The sequence below is a fragment of the Nelusetta ayraudi genome, unplaced genomic scaffold (assembly GCF_046127955.1).
Source record: "Nelusetta ayraudi isolate G7.1 ecotype Tasmania unplaced genomic scaffold, CSIRO-AGI_Nayr_v1 ptg000136l, whole genome shotgun sequence".
In the NCBI taxonomy this organism is placed as follows: domain Eukaryota; kingdom Metazoa; phylum Chordata; class Actinopteri; order Tetraodontiformes; family Monacanthidae; genus Nelusetta; species Nelusetta ayraudi.
The window spans coordinates 3,236,315-3,264,161 of NW_027466186.1; the positions used below are offsets into that span (position 1 = coordinate 3,236,315).

Below are 27,847 nucleotides of genomic sequence, written 5' to 3' on the forward strand. Positions count from 1 at the left end.
ACACACACACACACACACACACACACACACATTGATGATGATGATGTTTGTCAGTCACTCTGTCTGTCTGTTAATGTCACTGTATTGTCCTATTACACAAAAAAGTCCAGTGTATAATTTTTGGAGAAATTGTGAAATTATTATTATTATTATTATTGTTATTATTATTATCATTATTATTATTATTATTATTGGCGACTTGTCTAGGGTGTAGCCTGCCTTCGCCCTATGACAGCTGGGATAGGCTCCAGCAGACCCCCATGACCCTGAGCTCGGGAAGAAGTGGGTATGGAAAATGGATTATTATTTTATTTTATTTTATTTTATTTTATTTTATTTTTAGAAAAAACAGCGATATCAAGTGGTCAAATTTTATATTGCAGAACTCATACGCTCTCCCTCCCTCTCCTAAACTCACACAGGTGTGTGTGTGTGTGGGGGCACTTCCAAACTTTGCGGGTCCCTGCGCAGCTTGCGTAATATGTGTGTTGGAACCGAGGGGGCAGAGCCTTCACACTGTTGGGGAGAAAAATGCTTGACTTTGAAATAATTACTGTAACTTAAATAGTTGCACGTGGACTTCCAGTTCTTCCTGTCAGTTACTGCTGAAATTCATTTGGCGAGATATGCAAATACTTGTTGATTTCATTATATGTTATATTTTATTTGAGTTTATTTTACAGTCATTTTTAATCATAATTTGTTCATGAGCTGGCTTTCTTACTGTGCCTGCAATGCCTCAACTCCCCAGGTGATGTCCTCATAAACCACTAAAGATAAACGTTCCCTCCTAGCTGGGCCTGTTTGACAAAGCAGGGAAATCCTGAGTTTGTTCACCTTGGAATGAGGGAGAATGCAGGGTTTTCAGTGTCATGGAATGAGGTAAGAACTAGTAAGAACTATGAGAGAGGTATGGCATGAGGTAACTTGCGTGACTTCAGTGGCTTTAGTTAGCTCAGCCTTACAGCAGAATCCTATTTCATCAATGAACCAGGTGTTCCCAATTTGAACCTAACTAGTGCACTAAGGTAGATTGTTAGCATGATGTTGGTTTCTGTCACCTATTTTAGCTTTGGAAAAAGTGCTGACTGTGCAGTAAGTGAAAATGACGGGACCTCTGCTGTAAAGGTGAGTCATAAAGATTTTATTGTGGTCATTTGAAAGAAGCCCATACATATGAACGCCTTTTAAATATTGTGAAGCAAGAATGAAATATATAGTATATAAATTATACAACATATACAATATATAAAGCATACATCCTGAGTTCCCCCCCCCCCCCCCTTGCAGACCTGCAACTTACAGTCTTGTATAGCTCTCTATTCGAGACTGTAAGAAATAGGCCTGCTGGTTATTTTATGACATGAAATATTTGGTTGTGAGTAGGATACAATTGTAGCACTGGTCAAATGTCTCCAGTGGGAAGAAATAGTCCTTTATCCCTTAGAATCACAAAGTGAACCATCATCTTTTCCATAAGTCACAGGTATTCATTGTAAAATAGTAATGGAAACGGTAGAAAACTGTTGTTCACCATTACGCTCCTTTGCTCCTAATTTAAAAGATTGTCGTACATATATGTATAACTCATTATATTTATAATTGTGTGTATTTAGTCATCGCAGTGGCATACTATGATGAAATCCCTCTTGGCCTTAATAGCCACATTGTAACAGAGGGCATCAAACTAGCGAACACATTACAAAACTTGTTGAAAGCCATTGTGCAGCCTATAATTATGAAACAGGATGTCTCTTCGACTGCAAAACTCACCGCAATCTCATTAAGTCTAAGATAAGTCAGTTTTATATTGGATTCTTTCCACAATGTAACCATTACTAATTACATATTCGCTCTGACATTGACTATATTAATTGTAAAGATCGTTAGATAATTAAAAACAAATTAAACAGCTAACTAACAACAACTAATTATTTATTATACTTCTTTTGTATTTTTAAAGTTACAGATTCCAAGTAAAAAAATAAAAGATAAAAAACTGTAATTTACATCAAATGAAAAGATACACTTTGAACAGGGCTACAAAAATGGGATCCCATTACCTCAATATGTTGAGGTTCCGGAACCTCAACATATTGAGGTAAAAAGCCACACAGTGATATTTATAAGATGATACATATTGGATACAGTATTATACTAATACGAAGGATATAATAATGGACATCATTAATCTATGTTTTATCTTGATTGTTTCTAGAATGTAAACCGACATTTAGTCCCAATCCACTGCATTTACACACATTAGCTTCATTAGCCACCAAGTAGCTTGAATAATTTGGCTTCATCATCAGCACCGCTATCAGATATACCCAGCTGGCCCAAGGTATTTAACTGGCAAGCCTCACAAGATCCATTATTAGTTATGCCTCTAGGCGACATGTTGATGTCATCTGTTACAACACTTCTTATGCAGTGTCAGGCATGTTAAATGGCTGGCAATCAGCAATAAAAACCTATGCCAGCACAAGGCAACCTGTATATTGTCAAGCTTAAGCAAGACTTATTTCACCAGCTCCTATGTAGCTTCTCTCCATCATCATGTGGTGGTTCTTTTTTAATGTACTAATGAAGGTCCCTGTAAACACCACATCCTGTAGTAAAGCATTAGACTGTTGGTCTTTGGCAGGAAATGATTAAAAAAAAAAAGTCCCACTCAAACTTAAGTCACTAGGGTGACTTATGAGGTCAGCAGCGCCAGCAAGCTGCTATAAATATTCCTTCATTTTTTTTTTTTTGTTTAAAATGTACAATACCATTCATGAACATTTATGTGAAGGAGCATTATAACCTAATAACATTATAACTTTTGACTTGTTTGTGCATCAGCGCTGACTGCAGACTTGAGGCAGACCACTGCCGCAGATCTTTGTTTTGGCGCAGACTCTGAAACTTGGGTAAATTAAGCATTGGCACGTTCCTGTTTTATCTGATCTGACAGAGACCAAATTTTGTGACCTTAACTTGTTGTTGCACGTGGGTCTGTGTTTGTCTTCTCGTGCCGCACACACAATGGCATGCAGTGGGATGAAAGTGACTCACATTTAATTTTCTCAAGCTGGAGGTTGTCAAGAGTCACAACTCGCTTAGTGTCGACCACAAATGATGACTTTCCCGGATCTCACTTATCGCAAGCTGCTTGTTTGGAAAGAAAGTAAAGAAAGTAACTGTCTTTACTTTCTTTTGATTCTTGTGTCAAATGTGTGAAAGGACAAGTTTAAGGTTGAAAGGTTGTACACATGTAGTATGTTAATATATGATAATATAGATTGTTAATATTAATATTTGTATGTAGTATTGACTAATAGCTTCTTCAGAGACCTTTCCCTCCATTTTCTTTTAGCTGCATCTACTCAAAACTCTACAACTACAGATGCAGCCAAACAGACGGCCTTGGCTGTTAGCATGTGAAGTTGGGTCGAGTATAAAGTGCAAATATGGCGTTTGTTCAGATTGCTGAGCACACGGGAAGTTTGGCACGCCATCAGTAACAGCAAACACTTTTTTTTATGGAAAAGAATCTGTATATCTATTTCAAATGCTAAGCTTTTGTGATTCCAATAAAACAATATTGAATTATAAAAAGGTTTTTCATAAAAAATGTTCAAGAAGAGCAAATCTTCTTGAAAATATATATCTGCACCGATTGGACTCAGGGTGAGGCGCTGATTGAGATTGACGTGAATAGATTTACCCGAATAGAATAGTATAGAATAGAATAGAATAGAATAGAATAGATGTTGTAGTAGTCAATAGGAAAATACAGATAGTCAGGGCTAAACAATATAACCTTTCACTGCAACTGCTGGAAATTCTGTGGTCTGTCATTTCCTCTCACCTTGTACCTACGTGTTTTCCTCTGAAGACGGAGAGGAAATCTAACTAAACACTTTTGGTCCCCGCAAACCTCTGTCTCCCACAATGCATCAGGCCCGGTAAATGGGTCAGTAAAGTTCTTACTCTCTCCGAAACATCACTGATTAACCCCAATGACGCAGCGAGCATAAGGTCTGTTACACTGTCACCGGACTGAGACGTGTCCTTTACTGCAGGCTGCTACTTGCGTTGCATCAGAACTGTAACTGTTACGAGCACTTAAAGCCTAAATGTCAATGTGAGTAAAGCACTTACGAAGCAGTTTGTTTTGAGGCTGTGGCATAACGCAGTGAGAGAGGACGTCGGATCTAGAAATAATGGTGCAGAACCCTGAGGTCACATGCGTTTTAGGTGTCGTGGGAACCTGGCTGCTCCACTAAATTTTCGTTTTCAAACCTCAAATGTGGTCTGAGACACACACGCACATGTACACTGGAAGAAGCGGGCCGTAACTAGCGTAAACCAGTTTCTGTGTGTGCTCTAAGATTTGGCTTCTTAGCATGAAAAAGGATGAAAGCATTGCTTTGTTCCACTGACCAGATTTATAGCACTAATGCTTTCTAATGAGAGGGCAGTCTAGAAAACCAAAAAAAGCAGTGACAGTGTTTAAAGATGAGACGAAGTTCAGCACAGAGTGACCATAAATAAATTGAACATGAATAACAGGTATAAACTGATCCCGTCTGACAGATGAGCAGTTTCTTTTCAATTTAAACTGTGGAATCATTTGCTTTTGCATTGAAGGACCTTTATGCCCACAGAAATGGTCCACAATTTGATTTGTTTTCAAAAATTGGGAAGACTGGAGATTAGAGTGCTTCAATTAAATAGAATTGGCTTTGCTTTGGTTGTAAAGGACAGAGTAAAGAAAAGAAAATGGAGACTGGACACTAAAAAAAAATTGAATAAGAACAAACAAAACGGCCAAACATGTTAAAGATCTTCTGTGTTTCCTCAACTTTGACACCTTAATACACTTCAAGGTGTATGAAGGCAGCCGTCAGTCTGCCCCCGGTCAGCTGTGGCTACACATGTAGCTTACCTCCACCAGTGTGAATGTGGTGTGAACGAATAATGTGTTCAATGTACAGCGCTTTGGGTCCTTGAAAAGCGCTACACTTTAGTGATTGCACTTGAGGTGTGGGTGTTACATTTGCAATCCAACAGACTTATTATGACACCCATCCTGCAAGGCATGAACTCTCTGCTGTGGTCATGCTGCCTGAATTGATTGTAAAAAAAAAAAAAAAAAAAAAAATACAAGAAAAAAGAAATCTTCCTCCCAGCCTCATTATCATTTCGACACGTAGACTGTTGACTTTTTACTGCTCTGCACATCCCCGAATCCCAAAATGTTCACTTTTGTATACACTTAAAACACATCACCGTATCACTGCCGAGTAAACATGCCCAAGCAGAGACCACACACACACACGCACGCACGCACGCACGCACACACACACACGCACGCACGCGCGCGCATACACACACACACACACACACACACACACACACACACACACACACACACATGCACATACACGTATACACACACACACTCACACATGCACACACACGCATGCACACGCATGCACACTGTGCCCCTTTTTGGACTTTTGGATATGCAGAAATCAATGTTTCCACACAGTTCAACTTTTGGTCATGTCACTTTGAATGACCTGTGAACTGATTCATGACTCCAGCATGAACAATGTCAGAGACTTAGGTGCCGCTTGATACAAAAAAAAGAAAAAAAAACTCTCTTCCAACTTAATATGTTGCAAAAATGTGTGTAGTTTTGGGGACAAACCAAAAAAAGTCCCAAAAAAAGTACAAAAAAGGGACTCAACATGTAGAGCTGGTCAGTTGTTTTCCATTTCCATCAGCAGTTCACACTGTTGCAGGACGCTTTGGCAAGAAAGTAGTCTTGATAAAGCACAGTGAGTCTCTCAAGGAGTCCTAAATATCTCTCAAGTAAACAATAGAATCCCATCATTAATCTCTAAGGTCACTAAATGGTTGCCATTGTCTTCCAGCTCACTTATGCAAATGCTTGTGTTGCACTGGCATAGCTGCATGGTGCTCTGCGGGCTGTAAAGTGGCCCCAACCCGACCCGGTCTGCATTAAAGAATCAGCCGAAAAAACAAAAATTCTTGCTTGCAGACTTGGCTTTGTTTGTGGGACTGCATGCCTCTCACCGATGCGTGTGTGTGTGTATTGTGTGTGCGTGTGAGTGCACTGGAGAACTGAGCATGCAGGCCCCAAGTAAGTGTTTACCATGTTTGGCTGGAAATGTGCACGAAAAGAGAGGATTTACAGGAATGGGAGGAGAGGTGAAGCAGCAACGGCTCTGCAACAACTGCTGCCGCAGCCCAGTGCCAAGATAATGACGGTTGGTTGTAAATACACGCAGAGCTATGTGTGTGGGAGTGGTTGCGAGCATTTCTTACACCTCATAGAGAGACGTTGACGAAACACCATAGAAAATCTGTCAACGTGTTTATATTATATTTTGTGATGACAGGAAACACTACAATTCATTACTGTGTGGCGCGTTTTTAAAAATATAATCATTTATTTCACTCACTAAGCTTCATGGGTGTGATTTAAGGCTGCAAATAACCTTTTGAACAGACAAAGCACAACGTCTTCTCAATAGTGTCAAACTAAGGACAAACCATGTCAGCAGCATTAATGCAATATGGATATTGTTTTTCGTATTATTTTAAATCTCAAGACTTTCTAATGAAGTTTTAGGCTGAAGGGTTACGTTTCGAGGCAATGTATGGCTGGTGAGTGTGTTAAGGCTAGGCTTTGCTGTGTTTAGGGTTAAGGTGAGGGTTGGGCTGCTGTACAAAAGATTGGAAAATATTGAAATAGTCAATGTAAAGTTTTCACAGCGATAGACACACAAAAGTGTGTTTTTTGTACCTGTGTGTGCTCATTGATAGGACTGATACATGAGAAGTGCATAAGTGAGCATGGATGCGTGCACGTCTGCTGGTCTTTCTCCATTCACGCCACCGTGATTACCTATCGATTTGTCTGTGTGATGGTCCACCACTGTCTCAAATTGATCCACCTCCACAATCCAATATCTGTTGTGTAAGGAAATCATGAGGGATTGTTGACCCCGTTCGTTAAAGAACATTGGTTAAAACAAATAATAGTTAAGCTGTCAATCCGTGGCAAATAAAACTTCTCCATACCTTATCCATACCCGAAAATCAAACCAAAGTACCTGGATAACAAAATGATCAGGCTAAAAAAATACTGACGAAACTTGTGAGTAGGGAGTTGAAAGAAAAACCTCTATAAAGTTTGTCTATTTTATCTATTTATATGTAGATTATGGAATTGAGTAATTGTGTAATTTATAGAATCAACAATGGTGGTACTTCTATGGTTGTGCCATTACAGTAATCTACTTTCATGTACAGTAAATGCATTTTCTAAAATATAAGCATGTTCATTGCTGGTACTCCTGTTAGTTGACTAGTCTATAGTGTCTCATGTTGTAAAGAATTTGTTGTTTTCTGGTCCTGATGTGCTGATGACTTCAGTTGACACATTGATATTTATCTTCTCTGATCCCGACTTTTATGGCTGTATAAAAAAAAAAAGGTGCCTGCGCTTCTGCTTAAGCATTTCTTTAAAGAGGTAACAACCCACATGTGGACTAATCAGCTTGGAATAGCTCTTGATGATGCCAAAACTTTAATGGGTTAGGCCTCATTAACGGTCAACACTGTGACAAAGGTTTGTTTGCTTTGATGAAATATTGATGTCCAGTCTTATTAAATTGGTGATCATTAAGATGAAGATCAAACACGAGTACAAGATGACTGTTGTTGTGTAGATGCATGCATCTGCATCATTGCTTCTCTTAACTATGATTAACTAAGATTAACTACATATTTGTAGAAACACAAAAATACAACAAAAATACTGATCTATTCTCAAAGTTATAAGTAACAAAAGTGTGACCACCTGGGCACCTCACAGTTTCACAGCACGCAAAGACCTCCTGTTAGTCGACAAATACAAATTACAGTTAAAAAAAAAAAAAGTTATTTTCTTTCTTCGGAGAGCACTCACACTGTTGTTATTTTGCATTTTAAACATTCCTTCATATAAAAATTATATTTTTAGCAAAAAGTTTTAATATTATTTTACTTTGCATGTGTTCCCTGCAACAACAACAACACTTGAGTATGCTTTAGTCCAACTTGTTGTCCGTAATGAAGAACATATTTTCTCCTGAAATGGAGAGTAAAAGGAGTAATATTTAATCCTAAAAAGCACTGAAGTGATTTATAAAATGGAGACACACAGTTATGGTATCACCTCTGTTACTGTTACACAGTAACACCTCTGTTACTGTGTAACAGAGGTAGCGCTGACTGGCCAACATTAAACAGCAGTTTATAAAAAAGAAACATCAAACTAGTGTTAAGTGCCTTTATTCAGTGTGTGATATCTTGACACAGTAACTGTCTGAATTCGGGCCAAATTTAAGGACAGGGACTCGGAACGGGTCAAGTTAATGTGTCACCACGTTTGGCTTTTGGGCACCGTTGTGAAATCCTCATGTTAATACGTGCAGGCTATCTAAAGCTGTTAAGGCTGAAAGGGAGGGTTTATGGTCGAAGGGGCTTATCTCAGCTATTGATCCCTGGGTATAAAATGGGTCGATGGCCGAGAGTCAGAGTGGACATGCTGCTGCAGCACTGAGCCTCCAAACCACTCACCACCTCTCCAGTACACCTCAGCACCACCAACGCCTTTTCCTCCGCACTCAGCCATGGGAGTCGCATACAGCGTCGGAGAGTAAGTGCATTTTAACCATGGCCATATATGTGTTCTTGTCCCGGTCACAGTGGCGTTAAGTCCAGTCGAGTCCAAATGGCTCTTTTAGCCTTTTAGACGTAACATTGTGCAGAGTTGTAGCTGTAACTGTAAATTTTTGAGGGCTTTTTTTTTTTTTTTTTTTCAAACTGATTGACTTAAGAAAATGTGAACATGTGCATCCAAAGTCCCTTTTTTTGTCAGGAGGGAGTGTTAATATTCCAAATATGCACCACCCTAATATTTTGTGTGAATGTGAGATGGGGGAAGGAGATAGCAGTAAGAAAAAGTCCTGATTCGTCTGAAAGTTAAACTGCGTGGATGAGCCATGTTGGGGAACTCACTTGGAAAATGTCAAAAGTAAACTTTTAGGGAGGGCCTCCTAATTTTCACTGAGACATGATCGTTCATGGATGACTAATGTTGCGAGGCTTCGGGCCATGCTTCATTGTCTTGCCGTTCGTGTTCCCACATGCTCCAGGCATTCCATTATTGCAGAGGGTTTTTCATTTCCCTTCTCACGGGAAATAAAAACTAAGGGCAACTGCCATTAAAGCAGTAACTGGGTTCACTGAAAGACCATGATCAGTTCATAACAAAAGGTGCGCTTGTTCACAGGGTCGACCACCTCTACACCTTCTTTGTCCAGTGGTCCCCGGAAATGTACACCAAGAGCAACAAGAAGCATCGCGAGCCCCACTACATCATCAGAGAGAAACATCAGAAGCACTATCTGGTAGTGGAGAGGAACAAGGCTGCCGTTGGCAAGATCATCAGTGGTCCTGTCAAGCCTACAGCGAAAAACTGGGAGGTGAGGTCTGCACAGTGAAACAAAAAAAAAACATCTGTGGCTTTTTCACAATTAGAGTAAACATTTCAGTGTGGAGGAAATCAGCAAGCGGCCCAGAAGCGTTTACAGTAACTGCCGAAAAATGCTCGGCTGTGGTCCTGCAGTTGCTGGGAAATCCCACTGCCTCCATATATGGGCATGCCTTCCTTCTCTGCGCCCTCCCAAGTGTTGTGCCATCCCTCACTTTTCCGTTTTGTGAGAAATGAAAGTTTGTTGGTTAACCAATGAGAAGTCCTTACAGTCGAGTGTGTGGCCAATGACATTTCAAAAGACATGAGAGTGAAATCAATCCGGCAACTATAAGAGTGCACGGTGCCTGCAGATGTGGTTGAGGGAAAACGTGGTTGTGCACAGAGTGCAGAGTTTGATAGAGAGAGAGAAGTCAGGCAATATGAAGCTGCTGCCAGGAAATATCAAAGTGCTCTTCTTTGCCAGAGGGGAACCTCATGTTGAGGTAGGATCCTTTGATATTTTGATATGATGGCGGTCAGATTGTACTGTGTGTGAAGGTAAAACATCAGGTTCGGTTAAAAAACAACACACACACAAGTTGTTGGTCCTCTCATCCATTCCAGCAGAGACTCTGCATGCTGCCATAATAAACATGTCCCTGCCTAAAATAAACTAAGAGGTATTTATTCTTTATTTAGTCGGTTTTATTGCCATGTAAAACCAACACCTCAAACACAGAAACTTGGGGCTAGCAAAACAAAAAAGGTGAGGCGTGCGAGTCTAACAAACTACCTGCATCACCTGCCTCCAGATCATCACAGTGAAGGAGCCCAAGCGCCGCCTGAGCCTGAGCTCAGAAGACTCAGAACTCGAGGAGCCCGAGTATCGGAAGGAAGTTGAAGATGATCTCATTGTCCTGGATGACCACAGCCAGCTGCTGGATGATGACTACCACCTCAAGATGGTGAGCTACACTGCGGCGCATTGCTGAATTACCACAATAGGGGACTGTTATTTTGTCCGGGCTTAAAGACAAATTACTTTTCTCTGTCTACAGCTTGCTGCTCATATGCCTGCAAGGACTCAGGGCTGTCCTTGGCAACTGGTCTACAGCACAGCCGTGCACGGGAGCAGCCTGAAGACACTGTACAGGAATATGGTTGGCCTGGACAGCCCAGTGCTGCTGGTCATCAAGGACATGCACAATAAGGTACCAGCATCATCTTCTCACTCTCCGCAGCCCAACTATCCTATGTGTGACCCGAGAGATGACCAAGGTTTTTGTTTTTGTTTTTTAGGTGTTCGGGGCCTTTTCTTCTGACCCGTTCAGAGTTAGCACATCCTGCTATGGCACAGGAGAGACCTTCCTGTTTAGCTTCAACCCCAAATTCCAGGTAAAATTACAATTTTTTTCCCCTCACTTAAGTGTGTCTTTGCTCAAATGTGATAAGTTCTGCAGTCTTCTTTGTGTCCTTCTTACTTAAATTCAACATTTGGTATTCTTTTCACAGGCCTACAGGTGGAGTGGTGAGAACTCTTATTTCGTGAGCGGTGACCTGGAATCTCTCCAAATTGGCGGAGGAGGGTGAGTGATCACATTAGCTGCGTGAACTTTGGTCGTTATGCAGTAAAAGCTGCGATTGTGGAATAAGAATTGCTGTATTTGAAGTGTATGTGGTTATACACCTCAGAATATGGAAGCATAAAACAAGGACACTTTTGAAAAGGTTTGTCAATAAATTGTGACTTCTGTCATGGTTTCCAGGGGTGGATTTGGCTTGTGGCTGGATGCTGACCTGTACCACGGTTCAAGCTTCTCCTGCCCCACCTTCCGCAACGCGTCTCTTTCCACACTGGAGGACTTCATTGTACAAGATCTCGAAGTCTGGACTGTGCATAACTGAGGAAGGAAATCTGGCAACTAATTTTTAAAAAATACTACAATACCTGTAGACCTCAGGTGCACCAATGATTGAGTCACATCTGTGCAAAATCTACAAATTTGCTATAATCTGGCAATTGTACAGACTGAGATTGGCTCCCAGGTTGAAGAGGTTGTCGGGGCTGAGCTTTCTGTCCGCACTGGTTCTATCTGTGGCTGGAGTGGCCGGGCTGCCTCTAATTTTTCATGGTTCTGCTGGTATAAAACACTGGCTGTTCATAAACAGGCTAGTGCTGAGCTCAGCAAGGCGTTAGCATCCTAAGCTTTAAGCCATCCATGTCCTCCTTTTGTGATGGAGGGCATTATAATACAAAGTTCACAGAAAAAAAACTGCTGAATCAAATGTGTGTAACCATTGAGCACATTCTGTGTTTTAGGAAAATGTTTTAATTTTCTTGATCACAAACAAATGTGTGAGAATGGATATGTTGTGTTTGCTTTCAGTTCTTAGAGGTTTACCGAACATATGTGGTCTAGAATGGACAAAACTGTTAAAGGCTACTCTTAGAAAAAAAAAAAAATCACTGGGGCATTTTAAGAACCACAATGGCCTTTTTCCTTTTCATTCTTTCTTGACCTTGAGGTCCAGTTTTTATGTTTGCCTTTTGAAATCTATGGCTGTTTATAAAAACCGACCTATTAAGGTTGAGAAATAAAAGGACACAGTTGCACTTTAAGTCTTTTTTAATTGACCTGTGTCTGGGTTGTGTGCTGTTTATTGAGGAGGGGATTGAGATGTCAACTGTCACTTCTGAGCTTTTGAAAGTTTTGCATATATTTATACCCATTGATACATATTTATTGTACTTTATTGTGAATCAGGAAACAGATTGAACATTGTTATCGATGTGTTGCAATGTTTGTGAATCCAACTTTGCCTTGCAGTGCTGGCGCTGCAAATGTTTTGTTTAAAAAAAAAAACTAAAAAAAACCCCAAACATATTAAAGCTTAATTCTTCCTATTGGACCAAAGCACATTTACAATATTTTTTTTTTTTATCATGACTGTGGCCTATTAAAAAACGATCTTCTCTTCACAAGATCTGTCATCTGTGATACAAATAAGAAAGTATGTACTATAAAACATGCACACATAGTGTTGATGCTGGTGCATCTAATTCTTTGTTTATTGTGTGTGTGTGTTTTTTTTAATTGTGCTGCAAAAATGCACATGAAAACTAAAGCATTATCACAGTAAATATAGTAAATCATTTAGACTGTCAAATAGCGTTATGTTTCACGGCCACAATCATAAGCATACCTCAATCATTGCTGTTTTCATTGTCAAGAAATAAAACAAAAAGAAAGAAAATGAGTGCAATAATACGGAAGCGTATTGCATTCACTTGGCAAAAAATAAATAAATCTGTTTTTCAGTCTAATTATTTTTTTTTCCAGCCAAGTTTTTTTTTTTTTTTTTTAATCCCGCGAGAAAACAGTAGACAGGTGACTCTACGGCATGGATGTGCTCTACGGTGATGACACGTCACCACATAGCCAGTCTGAATGCACTTCAAATGCATCATTTTGTATCCATGGAGCATGCCATATTTATCCAATTGATCCCAGAGAAACATTGCGATGTCGAGAATATCTGAATGGTCTTTCCTTCGAAACAACCGCAAAGTCCTCAGATGCCAACGTAAAGTTGATAAACTGATTGTAATGCCATCTATGTCACTTAAAGACAGGACTATTTCCCAGTGTCTTAAACCCATGTCAAAATAGAATTTGATTGAACTGAAAAAGCTGGCCATGTTTGCTTCCATTATATCTAGCTCTCAATGAAAGAATGGATGCGATTGTTTCCGATGCTATCTAAACTCGGGAAAATAGGGCGGAAAATTATTTGCACGAAAAACAGGGCGGAAAATTTTGCACGAAAAACAGGGCAGAAAAAAATTTGCACGAAAATCAGGGCGGGAAATAATTAGCACGAAAAACAGGGCAGAAAAAAATTTGCACGAAAAACAGGGCTGGAAAAAAAAATAGCATGAAAAACAGACATAATTACACTGAAAAACAGATTATTATTATTATTATTTATTTATTTTTGCCAAGTGAATGCAATACGCTTCCGTACAATAGGACTACATACATTAAACAGTTTAATGTATGGAATCAGCTGAATTTTCACAATATACAGGTTTATACACGACCACGGCACCCTCTGATGGCAATCCGTCCACTTACTACTTACTACTCGTAACTTGGGATCTATTGCTTTTCCTTGTGAGCTCAAGACCATCTGGGATCTACTGCTCTGGTCTCGATCAGGTAATTGTTTTTAACGATGGCAGCAAATGAGGTGACACAACCTCCTGTCCAGGCCGATACGTCCAAATCTGTCGGTGTGCCAGACGAGGGCTATTACAAAAAATGTATATTCTGCAAGATTGTAAAAAGAGAAATCGGGACCGAGCTCCTGCACTGTGTGAGGATTTTGTAATAATTTAGTGGGAGTCGCCAGATAGCTTGCTGCTAACTAGCATTAGCCTGTTGCTGGTGGGGTGTTTACTGGCCTTGTGCTCATCTCTTTGAAACGGTACTCTTGTAAACGGCACCGCCGGTTTAACCATTACACTTTTGACCTCGAACTATTGATTGGTCATGTAAGAACTTTTACTCCCTCCATTAGTTTATACTCTGCCAATTTGATATCTTATATTTCATTTAATGTGTTGGCAACTACTGATTAAAACAAATACATCAAACATCAGTTATTCGGACAGATTACTTTAACACCACCAATGATAAAAGTCTGCCTGCCTGCCTGTTTGTTTGTTTTGCAATGCAGGATGACGAGGTTTCCTGCTTCAGGGACATCAAACCTGGAGCCCCCCACCACTACCTTGTTGTCCCAACTAAACATGTTGGCAACTGTAAATCTCTCAGTAAGGATCACGTGCCTTTAGGTAAGGCTCACCTTCAACTTGTTGAATTTATTGTATCTTTTTTCCTGAACCAAAAACAGTTTAACATGCCCACTGCTAGATTTATATATTGTCATGATATGTTTATATCAGTATTTTTTCTTTTCTTTTTTTCTGTCATGCCAAGTGAAACGATTGGTTGAAACAGGGAAGGAGATTCTCCAGAGAAATAACATCACAGATCTCAGTGATGTCAGGTAGCGTACAGTTGCTTATAGTAGTTCTTTATAACAACATGCTAATGGTAGTAATAAAGTGATCCTTTCATGCAAAATGAGAACTGAAAATTTAACCAAACATCAGTTAAAAATTTGTTTTTCTCTTGGTGTCATTAAAGGTTCCATTATCAAATTTACTCCTACTGTTTTCTAGCAATATCCTTCTTTAGCCCATCAATGAATTAGCTAGAAATCAAAAAAGTCTCATTGCTTTTTGTTGTTTTGTTGCTACATTTTTCAGCAAGTGTGTGCTTAAACACATATATCAAATCATCTATAATAATAATTATAATTATAATAATAATAATAATAATAATCTGGGACTATTTTTTTATTTCTTTTAATACTGCAGAGGAGATACATGCTTCCTATACAGCGGTGACACTTTTGCAATGAATGTTTTTTGTTTGCAGGTTCGGCTTCCATTGGCCCCCGTTCTGTTCCGTCACACACTTACACCTGCACGTCCTTGCACCTGCCAGTCAAATGGGCTTCATGTCCCGCCTCATCTACAGACTGAACTCCTACTGGTTTATTACAGTGAGTAACCACATTTTACCAGTTGGAGTTCAGTGTTGAAGTTTGTATCATCATATGGGATTAATTTATTCAACTATTATGTTAAATCTAAACTGAAACAAAAAATTACAGTACAGAATACACACTTACTGTATAGTACATTAAAATTAGTGCGTTTTAAAAGGAAGCTAAATCTAAGAAAAGTGCACAATAGAGGAGCTGTCCACTAAATTGTACTGCTTGTTGTCTTAGTTGTTAATTGTGCATGCACCATAAACAAACAGGTTCACTACATGCTTTTATTGGCCTCCAGTCTAACAGGCACTGAGCCTCCTCGGAGCGAACGAAAATAAAGGCATGACATGATCCTCACAACTAAGTTATCGCTTGACAGTGGAGATGGGAGGGTGTCCCTTAAGACATTTCACCTGTCATGTTTTTGTTTTGCCTTTCAGTTAATATTTAGGAAGTTATGATCATACGTCTGTTTGTCACCCTTGGATGTTTTCCCTCTGAAGTCGACTGAACTAATAACTTTTCTTTGTACAGATCACATTTGTTTAGCTCATGTGTAGCTCATTCTAGTGAATTGGTGTAAGATAAAATTTTAGGTCTGTTCCTGTTTTTTTAACTTTTTTTTTGACTGCTTATGTTTTTGCAGGCAGACCAATTGATTGAGCTTCTAAGCTCCAAAGAAGAAACCAGCTGACCACTATAATTGCCTGTCGGTAGACATAAATGCAGAGGCCAAATACAGCTGTTTGAGGTTCCTGTCCGTTTTGCCAGAGCTAATGACAGTTTTTAAGCAGGTGACGTCTTGCTATGTTGAGGCCTATTTAGTCTGAAGGCAGAATGCAACTACTGCTGCCAGTGTTTTGAAATGTGAGAAACCCTTCCTTTGCAATTTGAGTATCCATTATTTAAAAATGTACGCACATTTGGGGCCATGTAGCTTATGGTGTGATTAATGTATTAATAACCACAGCGTGTGCTCAGAGCATTATTTTTTTTTCTCTTGACAGAATGATAGAATTAGCAAAATAATCAAAACAATCTGTCATGCGAATCGTTAAGACTTCACATATGTTAACATGTGATGCTCGTATCTTGAGACTGCTTTTAAATTCCAAACCAAGTGGTGCATGGAGGAAATACTTATGCCAAATTATACTGCACAACATGGTGGTTTGTGAACAGTGAGCATTGTAGTGGATGTCCATTTGAAACTGTGTGCACTTTAAGAATTAAGTTAATTAAGAATAAATAATGAACAAGCTGAACCCCTCTGTGTCACTGTGTCCTGGCTATCACTTTACATTCCCACTATCCTTGCAGTTAGTTCAATTGCACTTGAGAACACTTACAGGAGAAAGCTTACAATCACATTCAAGACATACTGCCGTTTTTTCTGTCTTTATTTTGCTTTGAATATGACAATTATTGACATTGTATTTCTGCATGGAAGAATATAAATGTGTGATACTCCATCAAAAGTTTTGATCAAAAAAACATTTCATGCTTGGAAGTGCAAATGTAGAATATTTGTTTATTTCGAATTCATTTATTTAATATGTGTTTTGTTCATTGTGGTTTTAGTGTCAAACTTTTCGGGTTATGGTTAGAGTTAGGGAATGATTAGAACCTAGCACCTCCAACTCACAGACTTCTCAGCAGCTTGTCTCTTAACATATCTTAGTATAAAAGGTACAAGGAAAGTCTAAGCCCATATTGCTAGGGTTGCTGCTCAGAACGTTTGTACATCAGCTCTTCTTGCTATCAACAGCAGTCAGACGGAATTTACAGTGCGTGGTTAAAGTTCTGGCGATTGGGTTCTTTATGTATTTACTGAAAGTGGACTACTCCAGAGAGCACTTTTGAGAACTGCCACTACTTTGACTGCATGTAGAGAAAATAAAAGGAGTAAATGCCTATCGCAGTTGTTGGTTATTACAGCAAAGTGATAACTACGTGGTCATCCTGCCCCTGCCACAGGATCTCACCCTGGAACTCCAGCAGCCTCTGCTTCCTTGCTCGCAGAAGAATCCCCACCAGTTTATTTGAAATTGTCACGTAATGTTCAAACAGTTTCCCAAATTTTACGGTGACCACTTTTCTATCGCCGCCACTTCCTTCTCCCTTTCTGTCCTCAATCTCTCCAATGTTCCTTATCACCTCACACAGCTCCTCGACCTCCTTGCTGACATGTGTGTGAGCATCTTTCCCTCGCTGTTCTGTCATGGAGCCGTGCAGCGGCCTCCCGTAATCATCCTGACCCCTCTGAGGGACCAGTACGCTGGGCCTGGTGTCATGACTGAAGGGGTTTTTCTTCTGGTACTCCTGGTGTTCACTGGACCACTTCTGCCAGTTCTCTTTTAAACCTTGGACCGAAGAAATGCTAGCGGCGCTGCTGTCCTTGTGATACTGGCTCGGATCACGGTTTTTGTCGTCTGCCTCCATGACATTTGTTCCCCAGCTGTTCAGAAAGAAAATATTGCATAGATTTTATTGGCCAAATCTGTATAAAAACTCTATAATAATGAAAAAAACAAAAACATGTTAGTGTTACCTTAGAATGGAAAACAACACCATAATAGATTATCTATACCCCATACTGTGGGACTGACTGATTTTCCAAATTACACATAACAGTCAACAATGCACTGAAAACACCTCAATAAAAAGAGAAGATAATCAAATTTGTGCATTCGCAACCCCTGTTTAACTGCTACCAAACAGTACGCAACTTACCACACACGGACGGTCTTCACCATTTGCACTGTCTCATTATGGCAAAGTGCAAACAAGTCCCGGGTTACATTGTAATTGACTGCGCTTATTTTACAACACCGCAGCACTGCTGACAGCAGCAAGAGTGAAGCGATTGATGCCCGGGGGGTGTGATCAACATCGATCTGGACCAATGGATTATCAGAGATGATCCAAGCAGCCAATCACTGATCAGGGAAGAAGGCGTCCGCGAAGTAAAGCAGATTACAGTTGGGGAATACATTTATCCTGACAAACCTGTTGTGGCATTATTGATAATAAAAGCTTGGTTTTCCCTGGAAAATTGTGTTAGAGTAAATACAAACTATTTAAGATGATATTACAAATGTCACAAAATGAGGGGAGACATCATTATACATTTTTAAGCAGCCAAGTAAGACGAGCGACATGTCTATTCATTGTTAAGCGTCTATATTTTTACAGGAGCATCAGAGATGCTGTATATCAATTTTAGGTTCGAAGCACTGCCTTTTATTAAGCGTAAACACTTCATTCTTTTCCATTTACGGCAGTTTGGGAACCAGGCGGAACCTTGTGTAAGAGTCCAACTTTAGACCGGACATGTTTTGAAGGAGCAACAATCATGGCGACCACCGGTCGAGCGTGCCTGCAGTATCTTCTGCATCTCGCACAAGATAATTTGGACTTCAGGTTGCCGGTCAGTTTAAACCTACCCACTGACATTGTCCTTAGTTTGTTTACGGATTTTATTTTGTCAACTGATTTTGGTTCAAAACGAGAAATATCACAATTATTGCTCATTTTGCGTGTAAACTAAGTGTCTTTGCTTTTCTGAAGTCCAACAATTGTTTCGGGGAGACCGTTATTTTGAATGTTTATTGAAAGTAAATTATTTAAAAGCCATGACCTGTCATCACTCTATACACAATTGTTCTAATATTTGATTCCTGTTTTCTAGGAGATTGCAGCTCTGGTGGCTCTCAGAGGAAAACCATTCCTGCCAACTGAGAACTTCAGAGAAAAGGTTTGCAAGTTATGAAGTCATCTTAATTTTTCTCTGGAATGATTTAGAATATTTGAATTTAAATGAGCTATTTACTAGACCCATCCCCGTTTTTATTTCTTCTACTAGTCTCCTTTCTGGCGTCTTGATGGATTGTCTGAAGCTGATATTTGTGGAATCATGTCTAGATCTGTCTGTGCCAAGTAAGTAATTTGATTTCACAATTAAACACGTTTTGCTGGATACAACCCTTGCATATATGTACCTTCCGTTTCCTGTGTAATGAGATTGAGTTGTCACTGTATTGTATTTTCAGGTCGGCCTTTGAACTATGGGGCCAAGGACGAACACACAGTGAACTCAAAACATCCCTCTTAAACTATCCATCAGAAAAAATGGTTTGCGGCGCACATTGCTTCTATTTTGGTGGTAGAGGGCATTTATACACTTTCACCATCAACTGTGATGTATTTCAATTTCTGTCTATTTGTTCTGTTGTTTCCCCAAAGTCTCCCTTTTTGCAGAAGGATTCAACCTACAGAATCAATGTGTACACGTTTAACAAAACCCTAGAGTTTGCTGATAGAATTCAGAGGATTGATGTGAGTATTCGGCTGCTTGTAACTGAACATTAAGGAGTGCGTATGTACGAACCAAATAAGGGGATTATATGCATATTTTTGTGTTTGTGTACAATCTTCTCCGAAGACTATGGAATATCTACCATTTGAAGGAACAGTGAGCTTGAAGAACCCTCAGCATATTTTCTGTCTGTTGGAAGATTATGGCACAGACCCCAATGACATCCCAGAGCAACCAAACCATGTCTATTTTGGCCGATGGGTGAGATGAGATCATTTTTCTGACTTTTTTTCTATACTCCACTGACTGATGAAATGATTTTCAACTCAAGCCTTCTTCAAACAATTTCCTCGCCAGATAGCTGATGGACAGCGTGAACTTATTCGCTCCCACAGTGTCAAAAACAGGCATTTCATAGGGAACACCAGTATGGATGCTGGGTTGTCATTTATCATGGCCAACCATGCCAAGGTCAAAAAGAATGACCTTGTCTTCGACCCTTTTGTAGGCACAGGTAAGAAGACTCTGGAAAGTATTTATGCTGGTATCAGTGCAGATTTTGGGGTATCAGTCTGCAAAGCATTTCTTGCCTTGTTTCAGGAAGCCTGCTGGTAGCCTGCTCTCAGTTTGGAGCCTATGTCTGTGGAGCTGACATTGATTACAACACAATTCATGGCAGAGGTAAGGTTTGACCAAACTAATCAACTAAGTTGTAGGGCCGTGAGCGTTTTCTTTCACGAGGTAGGACGCATGGCTCAATTTGTCATCGATGTTCCAGGTAGATCGAGCAGGAAAAACCAGAAATGGCGAGGACCTGATGAAAACATCAGGGCCAACCTGCGGCAGTATGGAACAGAGGACATGTATTTAGATGTAATGGTGTCGGATGCATCCAAGCCTGTGTGGAAGAATGCTGCTCTGTTTGATGCCATCATTACCGATCGTAGGTTCTTAGTCCCTAAACAGGCCAGTACCATCAATGCCTAAATGGTAAATGAGTCTGCACCTTTTTGTATGACGATATGTATGTTTTAATGACAGCCCCATATGGCATCCGTGAGTCCACGAGGAGAACAGGCTCGCACAAAGACATCACTAAACCTCCTGATGGCATGTAAGTATCTTTTGCACTCTTTCACTGAAAGGTCCCTTGTATTACTCATTTTCAGGTTGTTTATCCTGAAGTACTGAACTAGCCCGAAGAGTGCTTGTCATATCTCCACTGCTAATTTATCCCACTCTATATCCCTCTTGCTAACTTTATGCCAACTGTCTTTCATCCATCTGCCTGGTGTAGCTGTTGTTTGTTCTAAAAAGCTGGGAACCGACTGTCCAAGTTTTCTTCATGGTGTCCTCACATCTTTGACACAAACCTTCTGTTGCAGTTTCTGGCTACATTTTAGCTTGCACTTCTAAGTTCTCATTGACTTTGTAGGCATTCTGTTCCTTAATGATGCTGCTCTAATTGAATCCTAATGCACTTCTATGTTGTATTCCTTGATCCAGCTATGTCGAGTCACATGTCCCTGTTTCAAAGGCGTACCACCTCAGCGACATTTTTGCAGACCTGTTAAACTTCTCGGCCCACCACCTGGTCATGGGCGGGAGGCTCGTCTACTGGCTGCCGGTCTACAGATCAGAGTGAGTACACGGGTTTGTTTTATGGCAGTATATGGTGATTGTCTGAAGGCTTTCGTCTCCTTGGCCTGCTTGCAAAAAAAGTCCATTTCATTTCACTTTTAATAGGTTTATGTGTCCCGCAGTTATTAGGAAGATATTTTTTCGTTGTGGACTTCTACCCAACTTGCTTTGATTGACCACTTATTTTGTTGTAGCATTTTGTACCAGTAGGGGGCAGGCTGATACTAAAAATGAAAGCTACTCAGTCTGCACCCTTTACCTGTAAAATTACTCAAATCCTCTGAGGAGTTAATCACCATGCAAACAAAAACTGTCTGAACATTTTGTATGTTACATTCGTCGTCTTCACTCTGCCCTGGTAAATTGGAAGCAACATCAATACGACATATCGGTGTGCTAATGAATCCTGAGGGAGGAATGAGTGAATGAGCTGCTAAACAGCTTTAGAACTTTTTTTTTTTTTTTTTAAACATCTTTCTGGCTCTTGTGTTCAGTCCGATCGACTTAAACATAAAGGCCTTTTTCCTTCACACTTTTCCACACCTCAGCCCTCCAGTTCTTTTCCCTGTGGCACTGTTCCTTTTCCCGCTACAACGGAACATGCATGTGTAAGCACCTGCCTCAGTGGCAGCGTTTATACAGCCCAGCGCAGGTGTGTTGAGGTTTCTCCGGCCCAAACAGCTGGGTTACAGTAAAACCACAAATGACACCCCCTTCACACACCGGCCCTTTAAAGCTCACTCCTTTGAAACAGTTGTGCATTGTCAAATGTTCAGCGCTCGAGCGGAAAGTGAGGTGAGACTTGACGCCCAGGTGTTTGAGTGTCGTACTGTAAAACCACAACAGACGCAGCAGCAGATTTCTTTTCTTTTTTTTCTCCTTCTGGCCTCTGATTATACGACCAGGCAGGAGATGAGATAATCCTGCGTCCTCGACCGGTTGGGATTTAAATAAATGGACGTCTGTGACGGCAAAAAACACAGTTCAAACAAAACGCTCACTCCCAGGCCAGTCCGGTCCGCCCCACCCGACCCCTCTTTCATTCGGACACTTGCGCAAACGTGTGTGGTCCCGCGTTCAAGACCATGCATACATGTGTGTCATCGTGTTCGCACATTTGTCTTTGCTTCTCGTCTACCGGTGCCTGACCGAGCGCCGTGCCAAAATAAACGTCAGGGGCTGGCCGAGTCAGATATGTGAACTATCTGTCTCTGCAGCATAACCCGTGTGTGTGTGTGTGTGTGTGTGTGTGTGTGTGTGTGTGTGTGTGTGTGTGTGTGTGTGTGTGTGTGTGTGTGTGTGTGTGTGTGTGTGTGTGTGTGTGTGTGTGTGTGTGTGACCAGACATGGTCTCCTGGGTCTAATCTGAGGCTCCACAGGGAGAGATATCAGGTTTCCGTCACCCCTACATATATGTGTTCCCTCATCCATGTCTCTGCTTGGAACAATGGGGATCGTGTGCAGTTTGCCTACTTTATCAAAATAGGGAGGCTGTCTGTGCCGCTGTGTGTTTGTGGGTGTGATGACTGGTGACACGAGGTCCCGTCGGCGAAAGAAGGCGACTGAACCAGGCGGGCGCCCCTTAAGGCCCCGTCTTCACCTAAAAATAAATGAGGGACGGCAAAGAATCAAGACAGATGATGGAATCTCAGTCATCACAGCCATAAAATGAACTAATTACAACGTAAACTGGCGAGGTGAGGAAACAAAAGGGGCTATGTTATCGGAAAAGCAAGCGGCTACGTGCAACATTTATACTTAATCATCTTTATTATGGGTCTATGCTTTATTTATTAACAGCGGGGGCTCACGTGATACACACCAAACTTCCTGGGTTTTATGTAAACATTTAACTGTATGTCAAATCATTTTTGCCACCCAAGACAGATGACATCAGCTCGCCCAAGAAGTGTTATTGGGTTCCATACTTATTTTTCCTTTTATATGATGTCATTATTAGGTAAAGTTAAAGGACTATTTGTTTTTCATCCCTCCATGTGTGAAACCTAAACTCCCTTTCTGGCAAGACATCACAGCTTTTTTCCAGCTCATGGTTGTTGGCAGTCTTTATGTTATTTATTGGTTAGTTATGACTTTTGTTTTCATTTATTAATTTTTTATCTTCTTGATCTGCCAGATGTTTTCGGGGTTTTTAGATGATTTCTAAATAATAACTATGATTTATGGGACAAATCAAGTCAACGCAATATCTAAACCACATTTTAGGCACAAATTGCCTTTTGAAAGTGCTTCAGAATATTTAAAGAATATGGCATTAGATTCATGTATGACAACAATTTAATGAATCAAATTAAGAAGTCCTATTAAAATACAGTCAAATAAAAGTCGACATTCCAATTGAAAAGATATATATCACTGACACATTAGGTTAATGAAGTTAATTAACTTTAAACGATAAAGATTCTCTTTCACTGCCAGTGTTTAGATGATGACAGTAGCTCCTCAGGGTTGGACTCTGGTGTAGACTGCGAAGGAAAACCCCGGGACTCTGCTCTGGCCTGTTGCTGCTGTGAGCGGTGGAGAGGAGAAAGTGCTACTGACACAAATACACAAACACACACATCACACCCCGTTAACGGGCTGCAACCTGGCTTGGATCCCCATGACAGAGCCAGCGGTTGACCCTCTGGGCCAGAGTCACTTTTTCCACCTCTGTCTTTGAACAAAATGCACTCGCTCAGCGACGGAAGGGTTCTGTCGTTGTGTCCTTGGGCAAGACACTTAACCCTAAATTGCTCTCAATGGGGCTGGCAGTGCCTTGCATGGCAGCAGCCACCCATTGGTGGATGAGTGTGTGAGTGAATGGGTGAAAGAGAGGCCATTGTAAAGCGCTTTGGGTTACCGTGAAGGTGCTGGAAAGCGCTATATAAGTGCAGTCCATTTGCCATTTACCATTCAAATAAACCAATGAAGAAGAAGGTGGGTGTGCGCAGGCCACCGTAGTTCACTGGCATGCTTGGGAGAGGGAGAGGAGTGAAAGAGTGATGCAATCTAAAATGTAACCGCTTGTCACTGTTTCTTCTCAAAATCTCCAAATATTACACACATAACCTTTAGGCATTAAACCCATCCTTCAGAACTGAATCTAGTTAGTTCAACTTTGCCTTATTGCCTCCCTTCGCTCTTCTGTTTGCTCCACTCAGGTACTGCGAGGAGATGATTCCTCGGCATCCGTGTCTGCGGCTCGTCAGCAACTGTGAGCAGACGCTCTCCAGCCACACCTCGCGCCGCCTGATCACCATGGAGAAGATGAAGGAGCCCGAGGTGTGTGTGTGTGTGTGTACATGCTGTTTCCTCCTGATTGAGGAGAAACGGAATGACTGTAACAGGGATTTTAGAGGCATCATTGATAACCAGGGGAAAGAACTCAGATCATGTTTAGAAAAGACCTTTTCCAAAAAAAATCAGAAGGTGATTGTATGAACCGTCTGTCCATCACTTTCAAAGCAGACCAATTCAATATTTCATTGCCAGTCAAGCCAGGTGTAGCAGAAGTCTCTCCAGTCTCGCAATTGGTATGATGGGCAACGTTTGACATGCAAATTGCAACACTTGGTTGCCAAAGCCAGTCGGGAGCAAACTAAATGACATTTTCCACCACAAAAAGCCTTCATTGTTGGTTTCTGAATATGATACTATAAATGCCAGATGTCTGATCTTGTCTAAAATTATTCATAATAACGGATAGACCCATAAAATAAAGGTAAAACCATCTGATCCATTTTAAATTGCCATCAGACTGTCCTCACACTGAGGAGAAACAACATTTTTAAGTCTGTCAGATCCTCCTGTTGGTTGCTCACCTTCTCTCGCGAGGGCGCGCGGCACTGTGCTCTTCCAGCTCCAGCCAGCTCACCTACTTAGATCTCTTGAAGCCACTCGCGATGGGCTTCGAGCACTGCTGTCTGGCATCGATCAGTGAAGCCGCGGGAGTCCGAGGGGCACGTTGACTTAAAGTTAATCGAATCTGTGCAGACACGCGTCTCGGCAGTCTCCGCGCCACGTGACCCCAGCGTACCCAAGTCTCTGGGGTCATGTGCCGCGGTGGCATGGCGATAAATAACATCGTCTGTGCTCATTAGCAACCCGTGTGTGCGCTGCGGAACTTGTTTACCACTTTCCTACGTGTGAGCATGAACAGTAACGCACATATGACTCGGTAAAATGAAAGCATGTGTGGACCCTTTCTTTCATGTGTCTCATGTGTATTTCAATGAAGTACATTTGTATACGTTACTGGGGAGCTATGTGTCACGTTCTCGGCGTAGTCCCGGGCGCGCACACACACACACACACACGTATGTTGTTTTTCATTTACATGGCATCCCAGTGGCAGTGACGGTGTCTCTCTCTCTCTCTCTCTCTCTCTCTCTCTCCCTCCGTCTGGGGCAAATCCTCGGCATCTGGCTATGATTGGCTCATTTCTTTTATACCGAAAAACCCTAAATGGCGCAATCACACATTGTATGGAAAACAATCCATGTACGGCTCGGACGTGCATTCCATTTTAAAAACCCCAAATTGCTCCCCTGAAGGAGTTTGCATGACACACACACGGAACAAGACAGTGGTTCATTCCTTTCCAGCCAGTGTCTATCTCCTTATTTAATTTTTTTTTTTTCAGTTTGAAAATGGGGCTCCTGTTTAAGTGTGTGTGTGTGTGTGTGACTGTGACAGAGTATTTATATCTGTCTAATACAATCACTCCACACGGTTGCCTGTGTTTTGACCAGGCCCCCAGACTCCAAGATGGCGGCCCATTCATTTCAGTGAAGTGGCTTACCCAGTGCATATGCCGAAAAAGTTTTTGACTTCCACATTAATGGGCCCATAGAGCATGTGCACTAGTGTCACCTCCCATCATACCTCTTTAACTCGCATGATCTATTTGGTCAATCATAACAATTCTGGAGAAGGCCACTTACAGGCACATCAGGACACAGCCAATCAGAACGAGTGGAGACGCAGCAGCATGTATGACGTTGTGACGTCACGCTGGGAATGAACTCTTTTCTGCTGATTTTCTGGCCTTTATCATTTAAAGGCCAGAAAATGGTATTTTAGCCTTTATCGACTAACAGACCATAATTGAAAAATCTACAATAGAAAGATTAGCTATAAATCACATCTCAAGTCACAGTCGTCCTGTCCGATGTTTTAAAGGTGTTGATTTTTGTGTTGAGGTCTATGCTGCAGTACCTGGAGTGGCCACAGGGAAAAATGATTGCCACTCCGGTCTCCAATTCTTATAATACATGCATGGTTTTGACCGTGTAGGGTCCGGGCTAACTGCTGAACAATGTTTCCTTTTAATCCTCAAATTTCCTCTCATGTGGCCCGGTGTCAGTTGCGGACGTTAAATGACTCATTTGTCCAATTGCGACGCTGGACCTGCGTGACCCTCCAGCTGTATGGCACGCTGGCAGAGATGGAGCGCTTGTTTCCACTGTTTCCCTGTTAATTTGGCCGCAGTTGTCGCTGTCAGTTTGGGTCTGCGGAGGTTGCCCGGCGATGCCAGCAAGCAAACCAGAGGTGTTTCTGACGGCTTGCAGGCCCCGCGTCGTCGCCGATTCCAAATTGTCTCACCTCATTAGTCGCCATCCTCCTGTCGTCTCTCCATTGGCCAGCAGGCTACCTTAAAGCCAAGACAAACTGTTTAGCCCACAAGACTCATACCAGGCCATGTACATTGTTGATATACACAAGTCTTGTTAGTACAAGCAAATATGGAAAAAGCATTAAGGCGGAGGTGGCGCTCAACTGTTTGTACGGTATTTGTTTTTGCTAATGGGGATATTTAAGAGCAGCAGTAGCTTTGTGCCTTTAAATAAAAAAACAAAAAAAAAACAATAATTAGACATGACGGCAGAAACAGAGCTGACATATGTCTTGTTTGTGCTCAAAAAGAAACGGAAAATTTGAGCTTTTCACCATTCAGTGCCGTAAGAAGTTTCCTGCTCATTCTAACTCGGATAAAATGCAGCCGAAGCATCAAATCCAAACATTAATGTCCGCATTTTTGCCTTTGCAGGATCTTGAAAATCTGCCTCACCTGGAGGACCCGTGCTTCGTACCCTACCAAGGACACAACGCCTTCAGAGAGAAGTATTTCAGCGGACTTAACAAGAAGAGCGGCAAACAGGAGGACGACAAAACAAATGCCAGTGCAGAGACCTTGATTTGATTCCAGGTGGAAGACGAGAGAGTCTTTTGCAGTTTTTCCAAGGACAACGAAACAGATTGTCGTGAAGAAAACTTGTGATTGTCAGTGGTAAACAAAGTGATAACTTTTTTTTTTTAAATCCTTTTTAAGTCTTCTTAATTCCACATCTTTTACTGCCTGTTCTCTCAACTTTGCAAATAAAATAATAAAATACTCTCCCAAGTGGTGACATTTTTTTTTAGACTTGAAAGCAATGTTCAGCAACAAACAAGTGAGTGACCATTTGAAAGGTAAGTTTGATTTTTTTTGTGTGTGTGTGTGGCAGCTGCTCACAAATATTGACTTGATTGTTAATTTACTGCAGCTAAATGTAATGGTTTTAATCTCCCCGTTATTCCTGGTAAACTACAGTGTCCTTCAGACTCCAACTCTGCTCTGTGTATTTTATTGGAAGCAAGCATGATATGACAAATGGAGGAGCGTTTTTTATCAAAGATGGAATTCATTTTATATTTTAATATAAATGTTGTTAC

General features: G+C 41.0%; 4 protein-coding genes across 6 annotated transcripts; 3 read left to right on the forward strand and 1 right to left on the reverse strand.

Annotated features, from left to right (window-relative positions):
• Positions 1-8,298: 8,298 nt before the first annotated feature.
• On the forward strand, positions 8,299-12,164 carry ncoa7a (nuclear receptor coactivator 7a). 2 transcript variants are annotated; one of them, XM_076012743.1, is made up of 7 exons: positions 8,299-8,725; positions 9,362-9,554; positions 10,357-10,509; positions 10,603-10,755; positions 10,844-10,939; positions 11,057-11,130; positions 11,311-12,164. In XM_076012743.1, exons 1-7 carry the CDS (start codon positions 8,700-8,702, stop codon positions 11,447-11,449), a joined length of 834 nt encoding a protein of 277 aa, XP_075868858.1. In that variant the 5' UTR covers positions 8,299-8,699; the 3' UTR covers positions 11,450-12,164. The 2 variants fall into 2 exon arrangements, with proteins under 2 accessions (XP_075868858.1, XP_075868859.1); XM_076012744.1 differs by lacking the exons at positions 8,299-8,725; positions 9,362-9,554 and adding an exon at positions 9,578-10,047.
• A 1,590-nt stretch (positions 12,165-13,754) lies between these two features.
• Positions 13,755-16,437, forward strand: hint3 (histidine triad nucleotide binding protein 3). The gene is made up of 5 exons (XM_076012664.1): positions 13,755-13,921; positions 14,285-14,402; positions 14,548-14,617; positions 15,052-15,178; positions 15,819-16,437. The coding sequence occupies exons 1-5, from the start codon at positions 13,781-13,783 to the stop codon at positions 15,864-15,866; spliced, it is 504 nt and encodes a 167-aa protein (XP_075868779.1). The 5' UTR covers positions 13,755-13,780; the 3' UTR covers positions 15,867-16,437.
• Positions 16,438-16,554: 117 nt separating this feature from the next.
• LOC142879395 (actin-binding Rho-activating protein) lies at positions 16,555-18,036 on the reverse strand. The gene is made up of 2 exons (XM_076012663.1): positions 17,906-18,036; positions 16,555-17,630 (listed from the first exon to the last, which is right to left on the reverse strand). The coding sequence occupies exons 1-2, from the start codon at positions 17,926-17,928 to the stop codon at positions 17,105-17,107; spliced, it is 549 nt and encodes a 182-aa protein (XP_075868778.1). The 5' UTR covers positions 17,929-18,036; the 3' UTR covers positions 16,555-17,104.
• Positions 18,037-18,453: 417 nt separating this feature from the next.
• trmt11 (tRNA methyltransferase 11) lies at positions 18,454-27,408 on the forward strand. 2 transcript variants are annotated; one of them, XM_076012661.1, is made up of 13 exons: positions 18,454-18,602; positions 18,864-18,929; positions 19,038-19,111; positions 19,225-19,306; positions 19,418-19,510; positions 19,617-19,751; positions 19,848-20,004; positions 20,091-20,171; positions 20,269-20,433; positions 20,532-20,604; positions 20,997-21,131; positions 24,295-24,415; positions 27,183-27,408. In XM_076012661.1, exons 1-13 carry the CDS (start codon positions 18,528-18,530, stop codon positions 27,333-27,335), a joined length of 1,410 nt encoding a protein of 469 aa, XP_075868776.1. In that variant the 5' UTR covers positions 18,454-18,527; the 3' UTR covers positions 27,336-27,408. The 2 variants fall into 2 exon arrangements, with proteins under 2 accessions (XP_075868776.1, XP_075868777.1); XM_076012662.1 differs by lacking the exon at positions 24,295-24,415.
• Positions 27,409-27,847: the final 439 nt, after the last annotated feature.